The sequence below is a fragment of the Pituophis catenifer genome, unplaced genomic scaffold, assembly GCF_029215685.1.
Source record: "Pituophis catenifer annectens isolate HBS135680 unplaced genomic scaffold, rPitCat1.0.hap2 SCAF_6, whole genome shotgun sequence".
Classification (NCBI taxonomy): domain Eukaryota; kingdom Metazoa; phylum Chordata; class Lepidosauria; order Squamata; family Colubridae; genus Pituophis; species Pituophis catenifer.
In genome coordinates, this window is record NW_027256886.1 from 24,538,263 (window position 1) to 24,558,551 (window position 20,289).

The following is a 20,289-nucleotide window of genomic DNA, read 5'->3' on the forward strand; positions in this document are numbered from 1 at the left end:
GAAGATAACCAGTGAAAAGGCCTTTCCAGCATTACTTTTATGCTTTTTTAAACTGGTGAGTAATTTTTTAATTATTATTATTTTTTTATCTTAAATAATCTATTTTCTATTCCTGGAGCTGAATGTATATGATAATCTATAAGTAACGTTAGTCAAAAAATAATATTGCTTTGCTTTCTATAGTTCTGAAATATCTGTGGGGAAAAAAACCCTCAGATCATTTTTCCGATGTGAGCAAATTCACCCATCCGTCTACTTTGCACCAAAGTGTAGAACCGGGTTCACACAATTCTTAACCACATAGAAAACTAAACCTCTTTTTTGATATGAAAAATATATGCTATCAAAATGTATGTAGTGCTCCTGACAATCCAAAATGGTTCCATTTTGTTGTAAAGTCTAGGTGCTTTCCAGTCTTCTTGCTTTTGTACTTTGTTTTTTAAGTAAAACCTTTATGTGTACTTACTTTCTATAAATATTATTTTCCCCAGATTCCTGCTTAAACCATGAATGGAAGTATCAACGCTTCCAACTGGACATCCGTCTCTGGGCAATGCCCCCGAGATACCAGGACATCTCATGTTGTATTTCCAATTTTGTACAGCATTCTTTTCCTTGTGGGATTTCTACTGAACAGTGTGGCTATAGTTGCTTTTTCTCAGATTCCAACCACTTCGAGTTTCATTGTGTATCTTAAGAACACCGTGGTTTCCGATTCCATCATGACTCTGATGCTGCCTTTCAAGATTCTCACAGACTCAGAAATAGGGTTCTTGGAACTTAAAACATTTGTTTGTCGTTTTTCAGCTGTAATATTTTACCAGACCATGTATATAAGCATTGTGCTGCTTGGACTTATTTCCTTAGATAGGTTTCTCAAGATCATTCAGCCCTTTGGGAAGTTCTGGTTGCATAAGATCACTTCAGCTAAAGTGATTTCATGGTCTGTCTGGCTCTTTTTCTTCATCCTCTCCCTACCCAATGTGATTTTGACAGACCGTGAGGCTACCTCTCTCCCAGTGAGGAAATGTGCTTCGTTGAAAAGTGACTTGGGACTGAAATGGCATGAAGCTGTCAGTTACATCTGTCAAATCATCTTCTATACCGTGCTGACTTTGATGCTTCTATTTTATGTAATTATTGCTAAAAAGATTTATAGCTCTTATAAAAGAACCAAGATAGCAGACTGTAAAATTAAACAAAGAGCCAAAAGTAAGGTGTTTATAATTGTAGCTGTTTTTTTCATCTGTTTCGCCCCTTATCATTTTGTTCGGGTACCTTATACTCTTAGCCAAAGTGGCCAAAGTATGAATTGTGCTAAACAGAATCAATTATTCATAGGCAAAGAAACCACTCTCTGGTTAGCTACTGCAAATATATGTATGGATCCGTTAATATATGTGTTCTTATGCCGGAAATTTATAGAAAAAGTGTTTTGTTTTAAATTACAAAAATCCAGTTTTCCAATTCAAGAAAGTCCAACCCTGGCATTGGATACTGGAATATCTACATAGATGTTCTATTTTCAGTAAATAAGTCTTGGAAACTGTTTTTAAATGCCAATTGTAGGTTATTAATAGAAAAAGATTAAATAACGTTCCTTTATGCTTGGCTAATATGTCATACTTGAGTTGTGTATTTTTTTATATGGGAAAATAGAACAATGCTTGTTATCTGCAGGTATTTCAGAAGGAAGATCACAGTGCTGTTATCATAGTACATTTCTTTGAGAAACAGATTTTTTTCTTAAACTGGAAAATAGAGACTAGCTTTGTTTAGTGCCAAACATTATTCCACAACAGAATACAGATCTATACTCCAAAGCTTTGGTCAGGGGTGTCAAACTCAAATTTCATTGAGGGCTGCATCAGGGTTGTGTTTGACCTCAGAGGCGGTGGAGGGGGCATGGCCAGGGTGGGAATGGCCAACTCGATACCACTCGTGTCCAGGGAACCTGTGGTGGCCTGAGCGCTCTGCCAGCGAAAACAGGCTCCCAAGCTCTGTTTTTGGCTGTGATGGTCTCTTGCAACTCTTTGCCATATGCAGCCCACCTGAGCTCTGTTTTCGCTGGCAGAGGCACAGCAGGCCACTCCTTCGCTGTTTACAGGGTGGCCCTACGGACCAGATCTAAACACCCCATGGGCCGGATCTGGCCCACGTGCCTTGAATTTGACACTCCTGCTTTAGGCTGTGTATTTTCTTTGGCCATTTTGGTTAGTACCAATTCATTCATATTAAATGGGATTTTGACTGGGATTTTTTTTAATGTAATCATTTTGGTAGCAGATAAATATTTCAGTATTCTCCCAAGCTTTTAAAAAATAATTGTCCTACTATTCTGTATTAGTACACATTGCATTACGTCTTATGATATTATGTAAACCATCTAGAGAATGGTGTTTCTGAGTGAACTAAATAAATGTTGGAAATAGATACATATTCTGATTCTTCTCAATTCTATTTTGGAAACAGTCTGTATGTATTTCTGCTATTGCCCAAGATGTGCCTGATTGGTAATATTGCATTTCTAAAATGATTATGATTTTAATCTTTAATGTTGCAATGAACTTGATCCAGATTACATAAAAGGCTATCTTTACCCATACCAATAAGTCCCAATGTTTTTTTTTTTTTTTTTTTTTTTTGAGAGGAGTCATTTTGACTTGCTATAAGCATTCCTGGCCCTTAAGGTTATGCATACACCATGAGGGCTTTTTTCAATAACCACCCTTCAATTTGGGATGAGTTTCCACTCTGTAAAGCTCTTCTCTCCCCTCCCTTGAAAAAAACATTTGGCTTTCCTTGAATAGTATTTTTGGGAGGTTGTTTTTAGTTGTCATCATTCCCCTTTATTATTTTTACTGATTTTATCTGCTTTATTATACTTTTTAATGCTATGTACATAGCCTTGAAGTGCTTCAAGCTTTAGATGAAGCCTAAAGAAATGTCTAGAAACTAGTAATTACAAACTGATACAAATCCATTTCTTATTTCCATAAAGATTAGTGGGAGAAAGGCTAATAATTATCATCATCATATGCATTCTTAATCAGAGTGATCAGATAGATAACAAAGTACAATTATTGGGTTTTTTCCTATTATAAATAAATCTGCTTTAAACAATATAAAATGCATAATTTTGACATAAATAAGTGTTATGTCTGGCCTACATATTAAATTTAGAGGATAATCCAATGCAAGTTTTCTCAAAAATAATCTTCTGTTTAAGAGAGATTACAATATATTCAAGTAAACAAAAACATAGAAAATTATAACAGCAATACCACTACCACTTCAAAAATTCTTAGCAATGTCTACCGTAGGTGGGAATTTGGGGTTTAATGTAACATAACTTCTATTTTACTGAAAGGCGCCGTATGGAATCTGTATTAAAGATAATCCTCAATTTACAATGATAACAGAGCCTGGAATTATGGTCATAAATCATTGCAGCCATAAACTGAAGCACCAAGAGACCAACATCAAAATTACAGCTGCATTTTTAATAATGGTCATTAAATGAAATGCTGCAGTCATTAAGTAAATCCGTTTTCTCCAATGCATTTTTTTGCTGGAAACTAGAAATGAATGCTGGGAATCAGCCAAAAATGTTGCAAATTGTGGCCAGGTGACTGCAGGATGTGGTAAATGGTTATAAAGGTGAACTGGTTGCCAAACATCTAGAATATAATCTGTGACCATAGAAGGTGTGGCTGTTGTTAACTGCAAGAATGGTTTGTAAGTAGAAAGATTGTTCTGGTTGTTTTTACTGGAAGATAAAAAGACTGACCTTAAATGAGGGACCAGATTAAAAGGACAGCAGATATAACAGAATAACAGAGCTAGAGCTTGGAGATCTTCTAGACCAATCCCCTGCTTAATCCTATACCATTTCAGATGAATGGCTATCCAATCTCTTCTTAAAAATCTTCAATGATGGAGCACCCACAGTTTTTGAAGACAAGCCAATCCAGGGATTAATTATTCTATCTATTAATTATTTCTAGATTGGCTTTCTCCTTGCTTAGTTTCCATCCATTTGTCCTGCCTTCAGTGCTTTGAAGAATAGGTTGGCTCCCTCTTCTTCACTTTATTATAGTTCTCTGCACTCTTTCTACAGCAGAGTTTCCCAATATATCCAGCTTTGTGATAGGGCAGTAGGAGAGAGATGGTTCCATGCTAACAACCTAGAATAGGCCATGACCCATGGCTTGGGAACCCGTGTTCTAGAATCTCAGCATCTTTTTTTATAGTGTAGCAACCAAAACTGGATGCAATATTTCAAGCGTGGTCTTACCATTAGAATGATAACTTTTGACATCTCCAAACTAAATCTGTACTCACCAGAAGATGGTAAACATCTGTTCACAAATGTTAATAGCCTTTTTACACTTCTGTCAATATGACATTTGAATATTCATCCTTCAGAAATATATCTATAATAAATTACTGAATTATTCTCTATTTCTGTATCAGGCCATCTTATATTTAAGTACTTTGTACTGTACTATGCATTTTGAAAGAAGCCTTTTTGAAAAAGTCTTTAGTATGTGTTCCAATTTTTCTGCAAGTATTTTTAGACCTTTGAAGCTATGGAGAACTTTGCAGTGTATTTAAAATACAGCACAATGTGTTTTATAATTATATAATTATAATTTATTTTATAAAACAAAAACAAATAACTAAACTTTTGTTTTCTAATTTTCTAATTAGAAATATAATTTTCAAATACATTTGTTATTATTTGCCTTCTCCATTTTGCACTGCATTTGATACTTTCAATGGATTGTGTAACTTAATATGTACATCTAATCATTTCAGATCAAAACATTCATGCTCCTATTTGATGAATTCTGCTTAGTAATATACCTGGCATAATATTAACAAGTGGTATCTTGCACATTAAGCCAAAATCTATGGTCATGTTCTGCAAACCTAAGCAGCTGCAATTTAGAATGAGGTCTCCATTATCGGAGATCCTAATGAGTGAAAATTAAGGACAATTAGTCTCATTAGTTTGACAGACAATCAATCTTTGAAAACCATTGTTCCAGGAAAAGAAAAGCAAACTCTTCTTAGAAGTTACCTTCTACCATTGCAATATATCATGCTGATAAGAGATAACATTTTTATTTTATTGAAATTTCAACTTCAATAGTGAAACGACAAATAGTATATTATTATTATCGTTGTTGTTACTGTTATTATATTGTTGTTATTATTTAAAGAACATTGTGCTCTTTAGAAAAGATTTAAAGCCATGCAGAGATCTATTCACGTATCTGCTTAAGTTCACTAAATCAGCTTTTCAGAATGGCAGTCATATTGTATTTACAACAAACAGCTTCACAGATAAATTGAGGCATAATCTAATTCATTATCAGAAATATTATTGCACATTTATGAGTTAAAAATCAATTTAGCACTAAAAACCAAAACAGATTATGCTGTTAGTTAAGCTTTTTTATTTCTTTCATTCTTTTCAAGAAATCTCAGAATTCTGGGGCATTTATTATAAAATGAAAAAAAAATCAAAATTCTGATGTTAGGAGGAAGGTTCTAAATCCAAAAATAATCAGGGAAAACATGTCTTTTGCTCTATTTTTAGATGGTGTCAGTTTCAAACCCTGCAAAAAGGTTTCCTTCCTTTTAAAAAGCAGTACTATCTTTGGTTTGTTGTGAAGGAAAAAATAAATCATCTTTTGCCTCCAGAGCTTTGGCAAGAACAAGGGGTGAGGCACTTTATTCTCTTTCATTCCTGTTCCTTTCACCAAGTTCTTGTTTTTATATTTGCAAGAATGCACGCTGTTTGTACTTTTTTCTTTGAAGCTAGAGTAAAACCTCAATCTAGTTGGTCATTCCCACGGTGTATGCCTCTCCATTGCATAACTTAAGTATTGCACACCAATTAATTCAAATTACAACCAAAAAGTATGCTGAGTGCACACAAAAATTCCAGATGGTAGGACCTATTTCGCAATAGAATAAATTGCTTCAGAAGATGATGGACTCTCTATCACTAAAAGTTTTCAAACACAGGCTAGAATCAGTCCTAAGGGGTTCTGAGCAGTGGCTTTCTTATACAGGTAGTGCTAGACTTACAATAGTTCATTTAATGACCATTCACAGTTACAGAGACACTGAAAAAAGGGACTTACGACCATTTTTCACACTTACGACCCTTGTAGCATCCTCATGATCATGTGATCAAAATCCAGATGCTTGGCAAATGATTCATACTTATGGCCGTTGCTGTGTCCCAAAGTCATGTGATCCCGTTTTTCAAAGTTCTAACAAGCAAAATCAATGGGGAAGCCAGATTCACTTGACAATTGTTTAACCAATTTATCAACTGCAGTGATTCACTTAACAAATTTGGCAAGAAATTTAATTTAATTTAATTTAATTAATTCAATTTATATGCCGCCCCTCTCCGAAGACTCAGGGCGGAAAGGTCATAAAATGGAGCAAAGCTCACTAAACAATTGTCTCACTTAACAATAGAAATGATGGGCTCAATCGTGATCGTAAGTCAAGGACTACCTGTATTAATGGGAATTGAACTATACGATAATTGAGAGTCTGTAGAGATTTTTAGTTATCCAGGTCATGGTTGTCCCAAAGATTGCCTCCTGAAAAAAGCACCTTTGGGACAATAATTGAGCATTCTTCCAGTTCTATGATTTTTAGATGTATTGCAGTCTACAAAATATACTAGCATAAAGTATACAACCGTGATGGCGAACGTATGGCATACGTGCCACAGGTGGCGCGCGGAGCCATATTAGTGGGCACGCCAGCTCAGCTCTGGGGCGCATGCATGTGCCGGCCAGCTGATTTTCGGGCTTTCTGGGCCCATCAGAAGTAGGGAAACAGACTGTTTCCTGCCTCTGGAGGGCCTGGGGGTGTGTGGGGAAGGCCCGTTTTTTTTCTTACCTGGATCCAGATCCTTTCTATGCATCTGGGAAGGGCGAAAACAGCCTTTCCCACTCCCTTAGAAGCCCTACGGAGGCTGAAAGGCCCATTTCCCGACTCCCGGTGGGACAGGAAGTGACTTTTTTTCTGTCCCCAGCCTCCAGAGACTCCTAGAGAGGCTCCTAGAGACTCCTAGCGAGGTTCTGGAGGCTGGGGTCAGCAAAAAAAAGTAAGAAAGAAAAACGGGCCTACGAGGCCATCATGTGCCAGGAGCGGGGATGGGTGGGGTTGCGTGCGCATGCGCGTGGGCATGTGCGCGCACAACCCTCCCCCGCCCCCCATCTCCTGGCATGCGATGGCAAAAAGGTTAGCCATCACTGGTATACAATATCGTTTTATAGTACATTTATACAGACTCAACTCTTTTCAGTTGTTCTTTTGATCATTATCATCATTTGCCCTTTCCATGTCTTACCATTTCAAAAATTCTTGATATAACTCCTTTAAATTATCCTTCCTGTAAGAATAGCCTTTATATTATATATCTCACACAAAATTGAGAAAATTGAGAAAAAGTCTTATTCATATAATATTCAGGCTATATAGAGATAGCCTTTGACTTACAACTGTTCAAAATTACAACAGCACTAATACAATGATTTACAACTGGTCCTCATTACAACGATCAAGTGTTTAAATTTTGGACGCTTGGCAACTAGCATGTATTCATAACAGTTGCAGCATCCCAGGGTCATATTATTATCATTTGTGAACTTCCCAGCTGCCTTCTGATAAACAATCAATGAAGTAAGCCCATTGCAGCATAATTTATTTAGCAACTGCAGTGATTCATTTAACAACAATGGTGGCAAAAAAAAGGTGTAAATCAGGTGTGGCTCACTTAACATCTGCCTTGCTTAGAACATGAATTCTGCTCCCAATTGTGGTCGTAAGTTGAGGAATGCCTGTAGTTCTTTTGCATTTTTATAAAAAAAACTGATGTGCTACAGTAAGTCTTTCCTTAAAGAATTTATTAAAACTATAAGTCTTCTTTATACTATAATTTCTCTCCAAGGTATCATCAAGGTATCTGAACAATAAAGCTGTGAATTTATTTTGTATAATTGTTTGTTCATGAGTATTAACTCAAATTCCAATAGCAGTGTGGTTATGTAATCAGAAACAATCCTGGCAAGCAGATGCCTATTCAAATAAATGCAAAAGTACCAAATATGAACTTTTAATTCCCATTATCAGCATGAAGATAATCTTGTGCTGAAACATATTACCATCAAAACAGAAATTATTGTAAACAAACTAGGTATCTTGTGAACCATGAAACTTCAGTACATCACTTGCACTGTACCTAATATGCATTATTCAGACCTCTAAAGATTTCAGAAATCTGAAAGGATAATTGAAGAGAGTTGGTGTTTCGAGAAGGAATATAATGAAAAATTATTGACAAATACCATGAGGCCTATGTATTAATACATGCTCAAATATTAATTATGAATAACTCCTAGAACAGCATGACTAAGAAAGGAAGAGGATATTGCTGAATAATGAGTGATAGAAGAAGGCAAGTTATGTAGCCACTGAATTAGAATTATGTGTTACCTACACCTTACATGGATTTGACGCTATCCCTGTAAATGCTAGCAGTGGCCTTTGCTAATGTAGAATAGAATAGAATAACAACCTTGGAAGTCTTCAAGTCCAATGCCCTGCTTAGGCAGAAAACCCTATACCATTTCAGACAAATGGTTGTCCCATCTCTTCTTAAAAACTTCCAGTATTGGAGCACTCACAACTTCTGGAAGCAAGTTGTTGTGAGCAGATGTCCTACAATGTGAACAGATGTCCTACAATGTCCAGGCAATGGCAGAAACCTTCAATTTCAGGTTACATTGAAAGGGTTGAAAGGGTTGGCTGAATATCAATTATCTCATCTATTGTTGATTTTATATTAGGAGATTGGAAATCCTCAATTTAATGCAACCTTGAAGACACAACCAAAAGACCCATAAGGAGGACCAATCCCATATGATGAGCGTATGAAGGATACCTTGTAAATATATGCTAGCAAACCATAATGCATAACAGCACAGGTATTCTCGACTTATGACCACAATTGGGCCCAAAATTTCTGTTACTAAGTGAGACACTTGTTAAGTGAGTTTTGCCCCATTTTATGACTTTCTTGAATCACTGCAGTTATTAAGTTAGTAACAATTGACTTTGCTTATTAGAAGATCACAAAAGGTGATCACATGACCCTAGGACACTGTAATCATCATAAACAGTTAACAGTTGAAAATGTCTGAATTTTGACCATGTGACCATGACGAGGCTGCAACAGTGGTAAAAGTGAAAACCAGTCATAAGTCACTTTTTTCAGTGCTAATGTAGCTTTGAACAGTCACTAAACGAATAATTGTTAAGTCAAGTATTACCTGTAATCATTCCTGCTAGGAACAAATAAATCTCATTTAGAATGTAAAAGAATCAAAGAGTAAAACTGCAGGAGAAGTTGAATGACTAAAGTATTTTGTCCTGCAAAAACAAATGTGAAGTTTATACAACTTGAGAACGTAAATGATAGACTGATGGAGTCAACAGTGGTAGGGTTTAAAAACTAAGTGAGAGTTCTATTTCAGAAAGAGAGAGAAAAAAAATAAGTTGATGATAAATAAAGGAACTATGAAAACGAGGACAAGTACTCCAAACAAACTTGTAATAAATCCCTTTAATATTGTTACAATTATAAAATCTAAACATTTTGTCACACGCAAGGTCATTTTTAGGCCAAAGCTGAGCAGGCACTGGCTTAGCGTGCCAAAATCTAGGCAATATCAGCACCACGTCTTCATCTGAATCATTACAAAGTGTTAATCTTTACATCAGCAGGATGTGGAGTCATCAGTCAATGTCGCCTAGAGGCACCTTGTGCTGGCACTGGTCTCAAATGGCTCAGTGGCCACACCAGCTTTTACACACTTTGTTAAGGAACGCATTCCAAGAGTGGAGGAGGTTTGCAGGATTATATGATTGGGGAGGGGTGTGTGTCAAAAAAAATCAAGATAGTGGACACGGCTGATTGATGGAACCCGTGTCCCTTCTCCAGTTGCCCAGGTTGCAGTTTCACATCTGGGTTTTAACTGATCTGAACATTAATTCTTGCAAACATATTTTTAAATAACTTGTAAGTAACAAACAAGATTTTAAAATGCAAAATAAAGACTATCGTGTTAATGAGCAATTGATATCACAAATCACTCATTGCAACCTTGTATTTTCTACTGAAAGACTTTGAACTTCTACTGTTTAGAGGCTGAGAATGCCATCATGATACAAGTTTGTCTGGCTTTTCACCCAACACATGCAAAAACCAACACATTGGTTTTTAACTATTACCTCTAAACTGGATAATATCTCTTCCCTGTTCACTCCCATGCCATTATTTATTACAGAATTCTTGCTAATCCACTTGTAATAGAAATGAAATAATACCCCATATAGATTTTCAACTATCTCCTTTGTATTTGGCATTATTTTTGTTATTTGTTATTGTCATGGGATTTTTCCATTACCTGCTGACTGAGTTTAACAAGCCTTGTGAGTTGGCAAACAAATTTATTTTTATTTATTTATTTTATTTTATTTCTATACCGCCCTACTCCCGAAGGACTCAGGGCAGTGCACAGCCAAACAATAAAATACATACATACAAAATTTAAAAGTGGAATTAAAATCAAATTAAATAGTTTTGGCCCAGACAAATTAAAACCCCAATCAATTTAAAACCAATTTTAAAATTTAAATATATAAAATACTATAAAATATTAAAAAATTAAAAATCTTTTATAAAAGAGGGAGAAAATTAGGCCAGGCCTGCCTGATGAAATAAAAAGGTCTTTAAGGCATGGCGGAAGGTGCGCAGATCCGGGATCCTCCATATCTCCGGGGGGAGCTCGTTCCAGATAGTAGGTGCCCCCACAGAGAAGGCTCTCCCCCTGGGGGCCGCCAGTCGGCATTGTTTGGCCGACAGCACCCAGAGGAGCTCCTCTCTGTGGGAGCGTACCGGCCGGTGGGAGGCTATTGGTGGTAGTAGGCGGTCCCGCAAGTACCCAGGTCCTGAGCCATGGGGCCTATGTTAGAAGCAAACCAAAGCTCAATTTCAACTACCTCAGTACAATAGCTGTGTTAACCCATTAAACTGTTTCGAATATACAAATTCAACTATATGTTGTGTCTATGTTTCCATAATATTAGTCTGGGCTGCAAAAATTGGGATAATCACTAGATGTAGAAAAAGTAAATGTAAAGGTCCTTGAGGGTTTTACTCTGCTTTCGTAACCAACTTTAGGGAGTCAGGTTGCCCAGCATGACATCATACCAGAGCATAGAATATACGGAGAAACATGGAATGCTGTTACCTTCCCATATGCTTATATGCAATACAGTGGTGGGTTTCAAAAATTTTTACTACCGGTTCTGTGAGTGTGGCTTGGTGGGCGTGGCATGGCATGGCTTGGTGGGCGTGGCTTGGTGGGTGTGGCAGAGGAAGGATACTGTAAAATCTCCATTTCCTTGGACTTGGGAGGCAGAGAATAGATGAGGGCGGGGCCAGTCAGAATTTTTACTACCGGTTCTCCGAACTATTCAAAATTTCTGCTACCGGTTTTCCAGAACTGGTCAGAACCTGCTGAAACCCACCTCTGATGAAGTACCTATTCATCAACTTGCATTTATATGTTTTCAAACTGCTTAGTTGGAAAGAGCTGGGACAAGTGACAGGAGCTCACTTCATCTTGTAGCACTCAGGTCTTGAACTGCCAAGCTATAGACATTTAATGGTCTAAGATTCAGTCTCTCGACCACTGAGCCACTGGGTCCCATAAATCACTAGATGGCAGCAAAGAAATTAAAAAGACTCTTGTAGGCCAAATACAATGCACATAACAATAATATGTAAGGTAATAGAAATTAAAATAAACCAATTTATAAGCAATATACAGTTAGCTCTAATTTAATATGATTTTCATGAAAGAAACTGTAGCTTTAGTTAAATAACAATAACATTTAGGCAGAAATAGATCGTCATATTGCAGAGGATGTAAAAGGCACTTTAGAAAATGCTTTCATTCTGGATTTTACAAAACTATGCAGGTAGTTCTCGATTAGAGACTGGCCCGTTTAGTGACTGCAATTATGACAGTGATGAAAATATCTTTACAACCAGTCGTCACATTTAAAATCTTTGCTGAATTAAGATCATAAGCACAATCAAAGGTTCACATAGTGACCATTTCACTTAACAACCAAGTTGCCTGTCCCAACTGCATTTGCTAAAATAAGGACTATCTGCATTCTGGTAAATGGCAAAGTTTATCATATGCAAAGTTTCTTTTCTTAGGAAAGCTCAACTGGCAAAAAATGACAGCCTTTGGCAAGTTCAGACTTTTCCCCCAAATCTTTGCAGGTAAAAATAATAATCCGGTACTGTTTTATTTGCATTTGTGCCTCTTCTGAATTATAGTTAGTCTAAACATTATCTCTCATTCAGATGACCCCAGCACAATTATCAAAAAGACAGCATAAAAATGTTAATTGCTTTGTTCACTGATAACATACCACATATAAATTATTTTGCCTCTGTCCCTTTGAACTATTTTCTCTGTGAAAAAAATGGTTATTTTTTAAACAGTGTTGCTGCTTCTTGCACATATCTCAAATGAAAAGTAAACATCTTTTACATAAAACCTTATATTGGTAAAACACACTTTCCCCATTTTTTTCCTATGCCATCTGTCACTTTAATTTTACTCTTGACTCAGAAAAAATAGTTCTAATTTCCAAATCTCACCTACACTAGTTTGTGAGTCATCCCCAGGTACTGATCAGCCAGTTGCTCAAGCTTTTCCTTGCTGAAGCCATTTGGAACATTTCAGGCATAGAAGACCTAAAGGACATTCACCGAGGCTTAGATGCTGCCCCTTCTTATTAACAAATCCAGTTTATTCAAAGAGATTTTATATATTTCCAGTCAGGATATATGTTTATCTCTTTTTTTTTTCCCTGGTTCAAGCTAACAAGATTTTTGTTGTTGTTGTTTTGGGGAAGAACACAATGCAACCTGGACGCAGTGGGAGGAAAATGAAGAAAGAAAAATGACAGGTAATGTTTAAAAGTTCTCAGATAGGGAATGCTATGGGCAGTGATTGAATTTTGTGTTATTTCATGATCTTCTTGTTCAACAAGGAACGTAATTTGGAGTGAAGTGCAATTAATGAGAAGGAAAGTGTTTCTGAATGTAGAAATCTATATTGATTTTTGCTGAATTAATTAACATAAGTTGCCCTATATGTAAAAGAGGATAAAGTTCAAAATTGTTTTACTTTAAAGTAGAATGCAAAGTAGCATTCTATTATAAAATTTGTATGTTCCATTTTTTTTTTAAAAAAAGTGAAAGAATGCTTTTAGAACTGCTTGCTCTTGTTCAAGAAAAACAACATTGGATTTTAAGTCTCTTAATTGTACTAGGGATACAGAAGGAGTTCTGAAATCATGCTAGCACATGTCAGACTAGAAATCTCTACAAACTACCATAAACATTCCACATTTTTAAATACCCTAAGTGTAGTTGCTAAGCTTTTACTCTTTGTATTAAAAAAAAAGTATATCTGGGAATAAAAGACAAAAAAAAAAAAAAACAGGACAGTGCTGTAAACTGCTCGAATGGGAAATTTATCTGAAAGTTAGGTAATTTGAATTTTCAAAAAGTTTATAAATAAATCCTGTAACATATTAAAATTTTCCTACTTCACTTATATTTAATATTTCCCCTTTTTTTGTAAAGATGTAAAGCTTCTGTTATGGATTCTGAATAATTTTACAAATGTTGCAGGTACATTGTTTTGGGATTATTATTTTTTTTACCAAATTAAGTGTTCTTTATAGCCAGGCTTATTAAATATGTAGAATTATTCAATACGTAAACATCATTTGTTGATTCCTTCAAAAGCAGAACCAAAGACCAAGTGTCTTTCTTTATAACTTATTTGTTTGTTCTGTGGTTTCAAGTAAGGTTGTGAGAACAGATCTCCTTGTTAGTTGCCAAAAATTACGTGAATGTGTGGAGAGTCAATAAGCATTTTTGACTCACAGTGAACATATGAGATGAACCATAGGGATGGTGCACAAGTTCTAAACATTCTCAGCCTGTACTTTCTTATTTCCTTTCATCTACAACTTTCCCCGTTAAATGTAAGTCATCTTTCAATGTCTCCATTCTTTAATTATGATTGCCTTTCCTCCACTCCCAACCCTAAAGGAACTCTGGACAAAGTGAAGTCACTCAACTATACAATTTCTTGTGCAAGTAATAGCATGCAGTATTCTCTGGATTTATTCCACTTCTAAGATACTTGGCAACTTAGGACATGTTGTTCTCTACAATATAGTTTTTAAGTTCATAAAGGTATTACAGTGCCCAGTACAGTCTCACAACTTATTCTGCATGTATTTACACCAGGAAAAACCCAGAAAAGGCTATGAAATGCCAAATGATTAAAGGCAAGTTTGTAATGATTTATTGGAACTAATTTTGTCTGTACGTTAATTTGCTCCAGAATAGAGCAGCTCTTTAATCTGTCTGCTTATTTTAAGCAGACAGATTAAAGAAGATGGGAGCTGAGAAATAAGAGGAACTTAGATTAAATACAAGCTGTCTTATGTTTACTGCTTGTCTCTGAGTATTTTTTTAAGTGGCATTTATTTAAGTTAAATAAAAATTAACTATAGAAATGATGAAATAAGAATGGATTATTTTTGCAACCAAGATAATGAATAATGAGAACTTTTTATTATAAATACTTCATTTTAAGATTGAGGGTCAGATGCTATTTGCTATGATATGAAGATTAAATAGTCTACTTGAGGCAATCCTCAGATATCAGACTCCTTTATGTATAAATAGAAGACATATAAATAGAAGGCTGTTTCTAAAGCAGTACCTGCAGTAGGTTAATTACTTAATAAATGCAATGTTATTTATCCATTAGTTTCTCTTTTACTATCTTGAAATAATGCAGATACAAATGTTTATTTTTTTTTTGTTCTAACTTACACTTTTCAATTTTGAATTATTAAAGTCTGGAAAACAGAGCTAAAAGTTCCATTTGCATTAAAAAAGTAAAATGTATTTATAGAAATGTTATCCAATTCACAAGAAAAAAAATTATGAGGGCAATGAAAATAATCTCATCTCTTTTATTCATAGTTTGATGCATGCTAGGACATTAAGCAAAAATTGTTCTACTTAGGTTCACAATTAGAAATTAAATGGAGAAAAAAAAGACCAATGAAAGAAGGCATGAGTAGAGATTCCAAGATTTGAAATACTGGAGGGTCTTGACTTTGGAAGAAGAAATCAAAAGAATACTATGGGTCATGGTCCAAGAATCATAAGGTGGTCCCCTAAACAGCCATAGGGCCAGTGGTGGTAGTTTACTTGATCTTATCATGTGGCATTATTACCATGTTTCCAACTCTGTTATTCTTCTAAATATAATGCATTTCAAATTTTATAAGAATTTTACAATGGACATCACTAGTCCATAAATTTCCTTTTGATGCAATTTTATATAAAGCAGTATTTCTCAACCTTGACAACTTTAAGATTACAGATTGATGTAAAAGGAAACCTAGTCAGTTGGTAACGTAATAAAAAACCCAACAAACTGCAATTAAAATTATCATTCATATTGTTTCTTAAACCCAGCATTGTCTTACTCTATTTCTTGATTGTTCTGCAAGTTTCAGGCACAGAATTGTCTTTCCTAGAGATAGTCAATAAGGTTCTTTAAATAGAAGTCCAGTATGTATGTAAAATTAGTGTTACATTAATGTGTTGTGGAAGGGTGCTTTTACTGCTTTAGGATAAAGTGGCTAACATTTCTGATGACTTGGAACAATTTTTCACCCTCCAAATCCAACTTTTAGAATTTCCAATTAGCAAAGTCACATTAATTGGGTATCCTGGGAATTCTGATCCCAACTTATCTGGAGAATCACTAGATAGAATGTTAACTTAGTACGCATACAACAATGAGCCCATCTCATCTTTCACTGATATTGATACTACAGTTTTAAGCACGTTGCTTGTTGGTATAAACAGCAAGGTAGGATATACATTTGTTAATTATAAATATTTAACAAATAATACAACATATCTTTATTTTGATCACATGCAGAATTACATCAGCCAGAAACTTTTAAAAGACAATGCTTCAGTAAATTAAAAAACACAAACACAGGTTCCTAGTTTACAGATAAAAAGTGTATTGAGGAGCCTTGGTGGTTCTTGGGCTTGTTATTTTCTTGCACATGTTGGATTACCCAATTAGGTAACTTCATCATTGCTAGCAAAGTGCTAGATGGAACATCTGCAAGAAAACAACCAAGCTCAAAGCACTAAGGACCATATAGTTCTATCCTGAGCTACAAATATTCTCTTCTAAGAAGCAGACTGTACATGACAATGTAGTAGAAGATTCATATGCAACCCAGCATAAATTTCTTTACAAAGAATTTGCCAAAACAACAGGAGAGGATCCAAACTATGAGCTGAAGAAGTTTCTTGGATAAGAAGGGAAATGTCTTCAAAGAAAAACAAGGAAATCTAGTTGCATCTTCAAATAGTACCTCTGGGACATCCAAATTAGTGTGTTATTGAATACAAGGAGTCAATGAACTTTTGAACCTTGGTCTTGCCCCAATGCAAGATTGGTCTCCTTTCGTGGCCCCAAGTCTTTCTGTCTGCCATTTTTGGATATTCCTTTTTAATAGTTGCATAGCACTAGCATAGCACATAGTGGTTTTTTGGTTTTTTTGGTCACTGGTAGGAAAACCTTTAGACTCCATCGCTGAAAGAGTAGGCTTAATTTTCTGATCAATGGGTGTTTTTTGTTTCATCATGGTATTCATTTTATGAATAAGAAAGTCTACCATGGTAGTTGTTGTATAGGCACCCACAAAATCTTCTCAAAATTTCGAGCATGTATCTAGCACTACCTTTAGTCTGAAATATTGTGGCTTCTAGCAGAGCTAATAGAGGGTAAGAAAAGGATAGCTAATCCAGAGACACACATAGTACTCTGTATTTTGATAACATACAGTGAACTTCTATACATTTTAATTACAAGCCTAATTAACTACCTGGTATACATTTAAGTACAAAACTTTCTTGGAATTCTTTCACTGTTTTAATTGCTATGTGATATTTCTCATGCGTCTGACAAAAAGACAAAAATCCAGCCTGGAGACAAAAGGCAGCACAGTTTCAGCCTGTCCTGACATAAGTGCCTCTTGGGAATTAGGGCAATTTTATTTTCTTAGCTTTAGAAAAAGTTCAGTAGAACAAAGCAATACAGTTAGTTTTCTCTGGTAATCCTAAATTAAAATGGGTTAAATTAAATATATAGTCAGGGACTCAATATAAAGAACAAATAGAGGAAAGAACAGTGTAGACTTCCTCCACTCCAGCTATTGCTGGGACTTCTTACTAATTGTGTATAGAATTACTTATTTAGGGCTAAAATTATGTTAACTATTTCTCTCAAAATAAGCTATATAGACAGATAGGCCACAGCACCATTGGACAGGTGCAGCTCTTTCTTGAACAGGATAGCAGCAGGAATCTGAGGAATGTTTTAAGTGGTTGTTGCAGTTCCAAAGTAGACTATTTTACCAATTTGCCAAAGTAAATTTACTTTATTTAAAGTCTATCAGTGCTAAACTTAATTAATCATGCTCAATTCATACCATGGGTAAGCAAGACCAGAAGTATGGAGTTAAGATACTGTAGTTTGGACTTTACCTGTTTTAATTTGCTAAATATTGTCCAAACTATTATATACTATACTAACACACAAATTGAGGCAACAATGAAACATAATTCTTAACTATCAGGTAATAAATCAATATAACAGATGCATAAATTAATTATATACCACAGTTAATACACCTGTTACTTTTTTAGTTCTTCTCCTTTTTACTCACTGTTAAACAAAATATTTAAACATCTATTTCATAATTTCAATTTATGTAGAGTGTACAAAGTAATTTTGCTTCCTCAGTTATGTACTTCATGTTTTGAAGTTCATAATAATGAATTGTGTTATGAATTTTATAATTATGTACACTTTGTGATTGGAAGAAAAAAATAAAGCATAATTGTGATATAATTTGTGGGACAGGCTATATTAACACTTGTATAACTTGGAATGACAATCTATAGAATTGTAGGAGAAGGGATGGAGTAAAAAAAGGAATCAGCCTAGAATCTCTACATAGCCACAAACAAGAGTCCAACCTTTCTTAAATACAGTTAACCCATATCTAGCAGCAAAATAGTGTTAACCATTAGTTGAGTAGATTCCTGTGCATAGGCATGAGTAAGAATAAATCGGTTTCATTGGAACTTCAAGTGTCATCCTGATCTACCATGCCTGACAAGAATATAATTAAGGGACTCACTGTCCACTAGGCTGACCATGAATCTACTCTGGTGAAGTAGAAATATTCTGTGCCATTTGTTCACGATTATTCCAGCTCTGAAAGTATTTAATGTATTATTGTTATGGGGAAAACCCTGGCTTACTTCTGCTTTCAACAGGTAGTCAACCTTCAACATTAGCTAATCTTGCTAAATTGGTGCCTCATTGCTTATAGTTTAAACAGCTTCCTTCTGTTTGGAAGGTCACTGCTCTGGCAATTAAATGCAAAGCAACTGAAATAATGCAGATTTTACTTTGGTCTAATAAACTAGTTAGCTTTATTAATTTGTGTTTATGCTAATAATAATTAAGCTATTAGATTTTGAATTTTGCTTTGTTATATGCAAACTATCATTTTCTAGAATGGCTATGAATGTTATAATAAAAAGTCAACACAGGTAGTCTTCACTTAGTTACCACAATCAAGGCTAGAATTATCGGGTCATAGTTTGTTGCAGTTGTTAAATGAGAAACCCATGTAATCACATCATTTTTCCAGTTGCAGTCATTAAGGAGGCCAAAGAGGACAGACAGTTCTTTCACTCCATGTGCAGAAAAGAACTCCTTCACTGGATGAGGAAAATTCAGCCCATCCAGGAAAGGAGGAAACTCCTTAGCTGATCAAAGCCCCCATTAGGCCCGCCCAGAGAAGAAGTTCACTTCCATGAAGGGAATGAAAGAGCAGCCTGCCCTCCTTTCACTCTCTGTACATTCCTTCTCTGGGTGGGCTGAACAAGGCATGACTTCTTTTGGCTAGGCCAGGGGTGGGCAAATGTGGCCCTTTTACAACCTGTGGACTTCAACTCCCAGAATTCCTGAGACAGCCAAGCTGTCTCAGGAATCCTGGAGTTGAAGTCCACAGACTGTAAAAGGGCCACATTTGCCCACCCCTGGGCTAGGCCAATTAGGGCATTCTTCTCTCCACTCCCTGTGCAGAGGACAATCTTTTCAGTCAGAGACCAGAAGATCTGTCTGCCAGATTGATTTGAATCCACATGGGTTGCTCTCTTATGGTCTTTGCCCTGATATTTTCTTGGCTTCAACAATAGTTAGTGTAATTGAGCATAGTACTGAAGATTCAGAAATACAAAATTACCTCAGTCAAACATCATGGATGCATAGTCTTGAACTATCCACATAAAGAAAATATACTTGCAAAAAAATGAGGAATCAGCACATGGAAACTCTGTTAAAAGTTTGAATAAGGATAAATGGAGAAAGAAGAAAAAATGACATTGTCCAAGGAGATTATTATGGACTATCTGGGCACACAAAAGATTCATATCAAGCCTTGTGTCAGATGACAGGTCTGTGTCATGTGATAGTGATAATGGGAGATTTCAATTATTCAATTAGCAATAGCGCTTAGACTTATATACCACTTCACAGTGCTTTATAGCCCTTTCTAAGCGGTTTACAGAGTCAGCATATTGCCCCCCAACAATCTGGGTCCTCATTTTACCCACCTCGGAAGGATGAGTCAACCTTGAGCCTGGAGAGATTTGAACTGCAAAATTGTAGGCAGCCGGCAGGCAGCAGATGTAGCCTGCAGTACTGCACTCTGACCACTGCATAACTGTGACTCAGTGGTTATCCAGATATCTGCTAAGAATCTTATTCTGTCAAGCTGGATCTCTAACAAATGTATGTCCTCTCTTGCTGATAACATTGTATGGAAGATGGTGGAAGAAACAGCAAGGTGATCTGCTTTCCTAAATCTAATTTTCATCGATTTGTTAAGAAAAATCAAATTGACTTGTACCTTGAGGAATAACAATCATGTTATCATTGAATTCAGTATAACCAGAGGAAA

The 20,289-nt window shown here is 35.7% G+C and overlaps 2 protein-coding genes across 2 annotated transcripts in view; one reads left to right on the plus strand and one right to left on the minus strand.

Moving 5' to 3' along the window:
• The window catches only part of MED12L (mediator complex subunit 12L), a 187,307-nt gene that overhangs the window by 64,642 nt on the left and 102,376 nt on the right, over positions 1 to 20,289 (minus strand). The gene's annotated exons all lie outside the window — the stretch shown is intronic.
• P2RY13 (purinergic receptor P2Y13) lies at positions 507 to 1,514 on the plus strand. Its single transcript, XM_070945846.1, has one exon. The coding sequence runs from the start codon at positions 507 to 509 to the stop codon at positions 1,512 to 1,514; it is 1,008 nt and encodes a 335-aa protein (XP_070801947.1).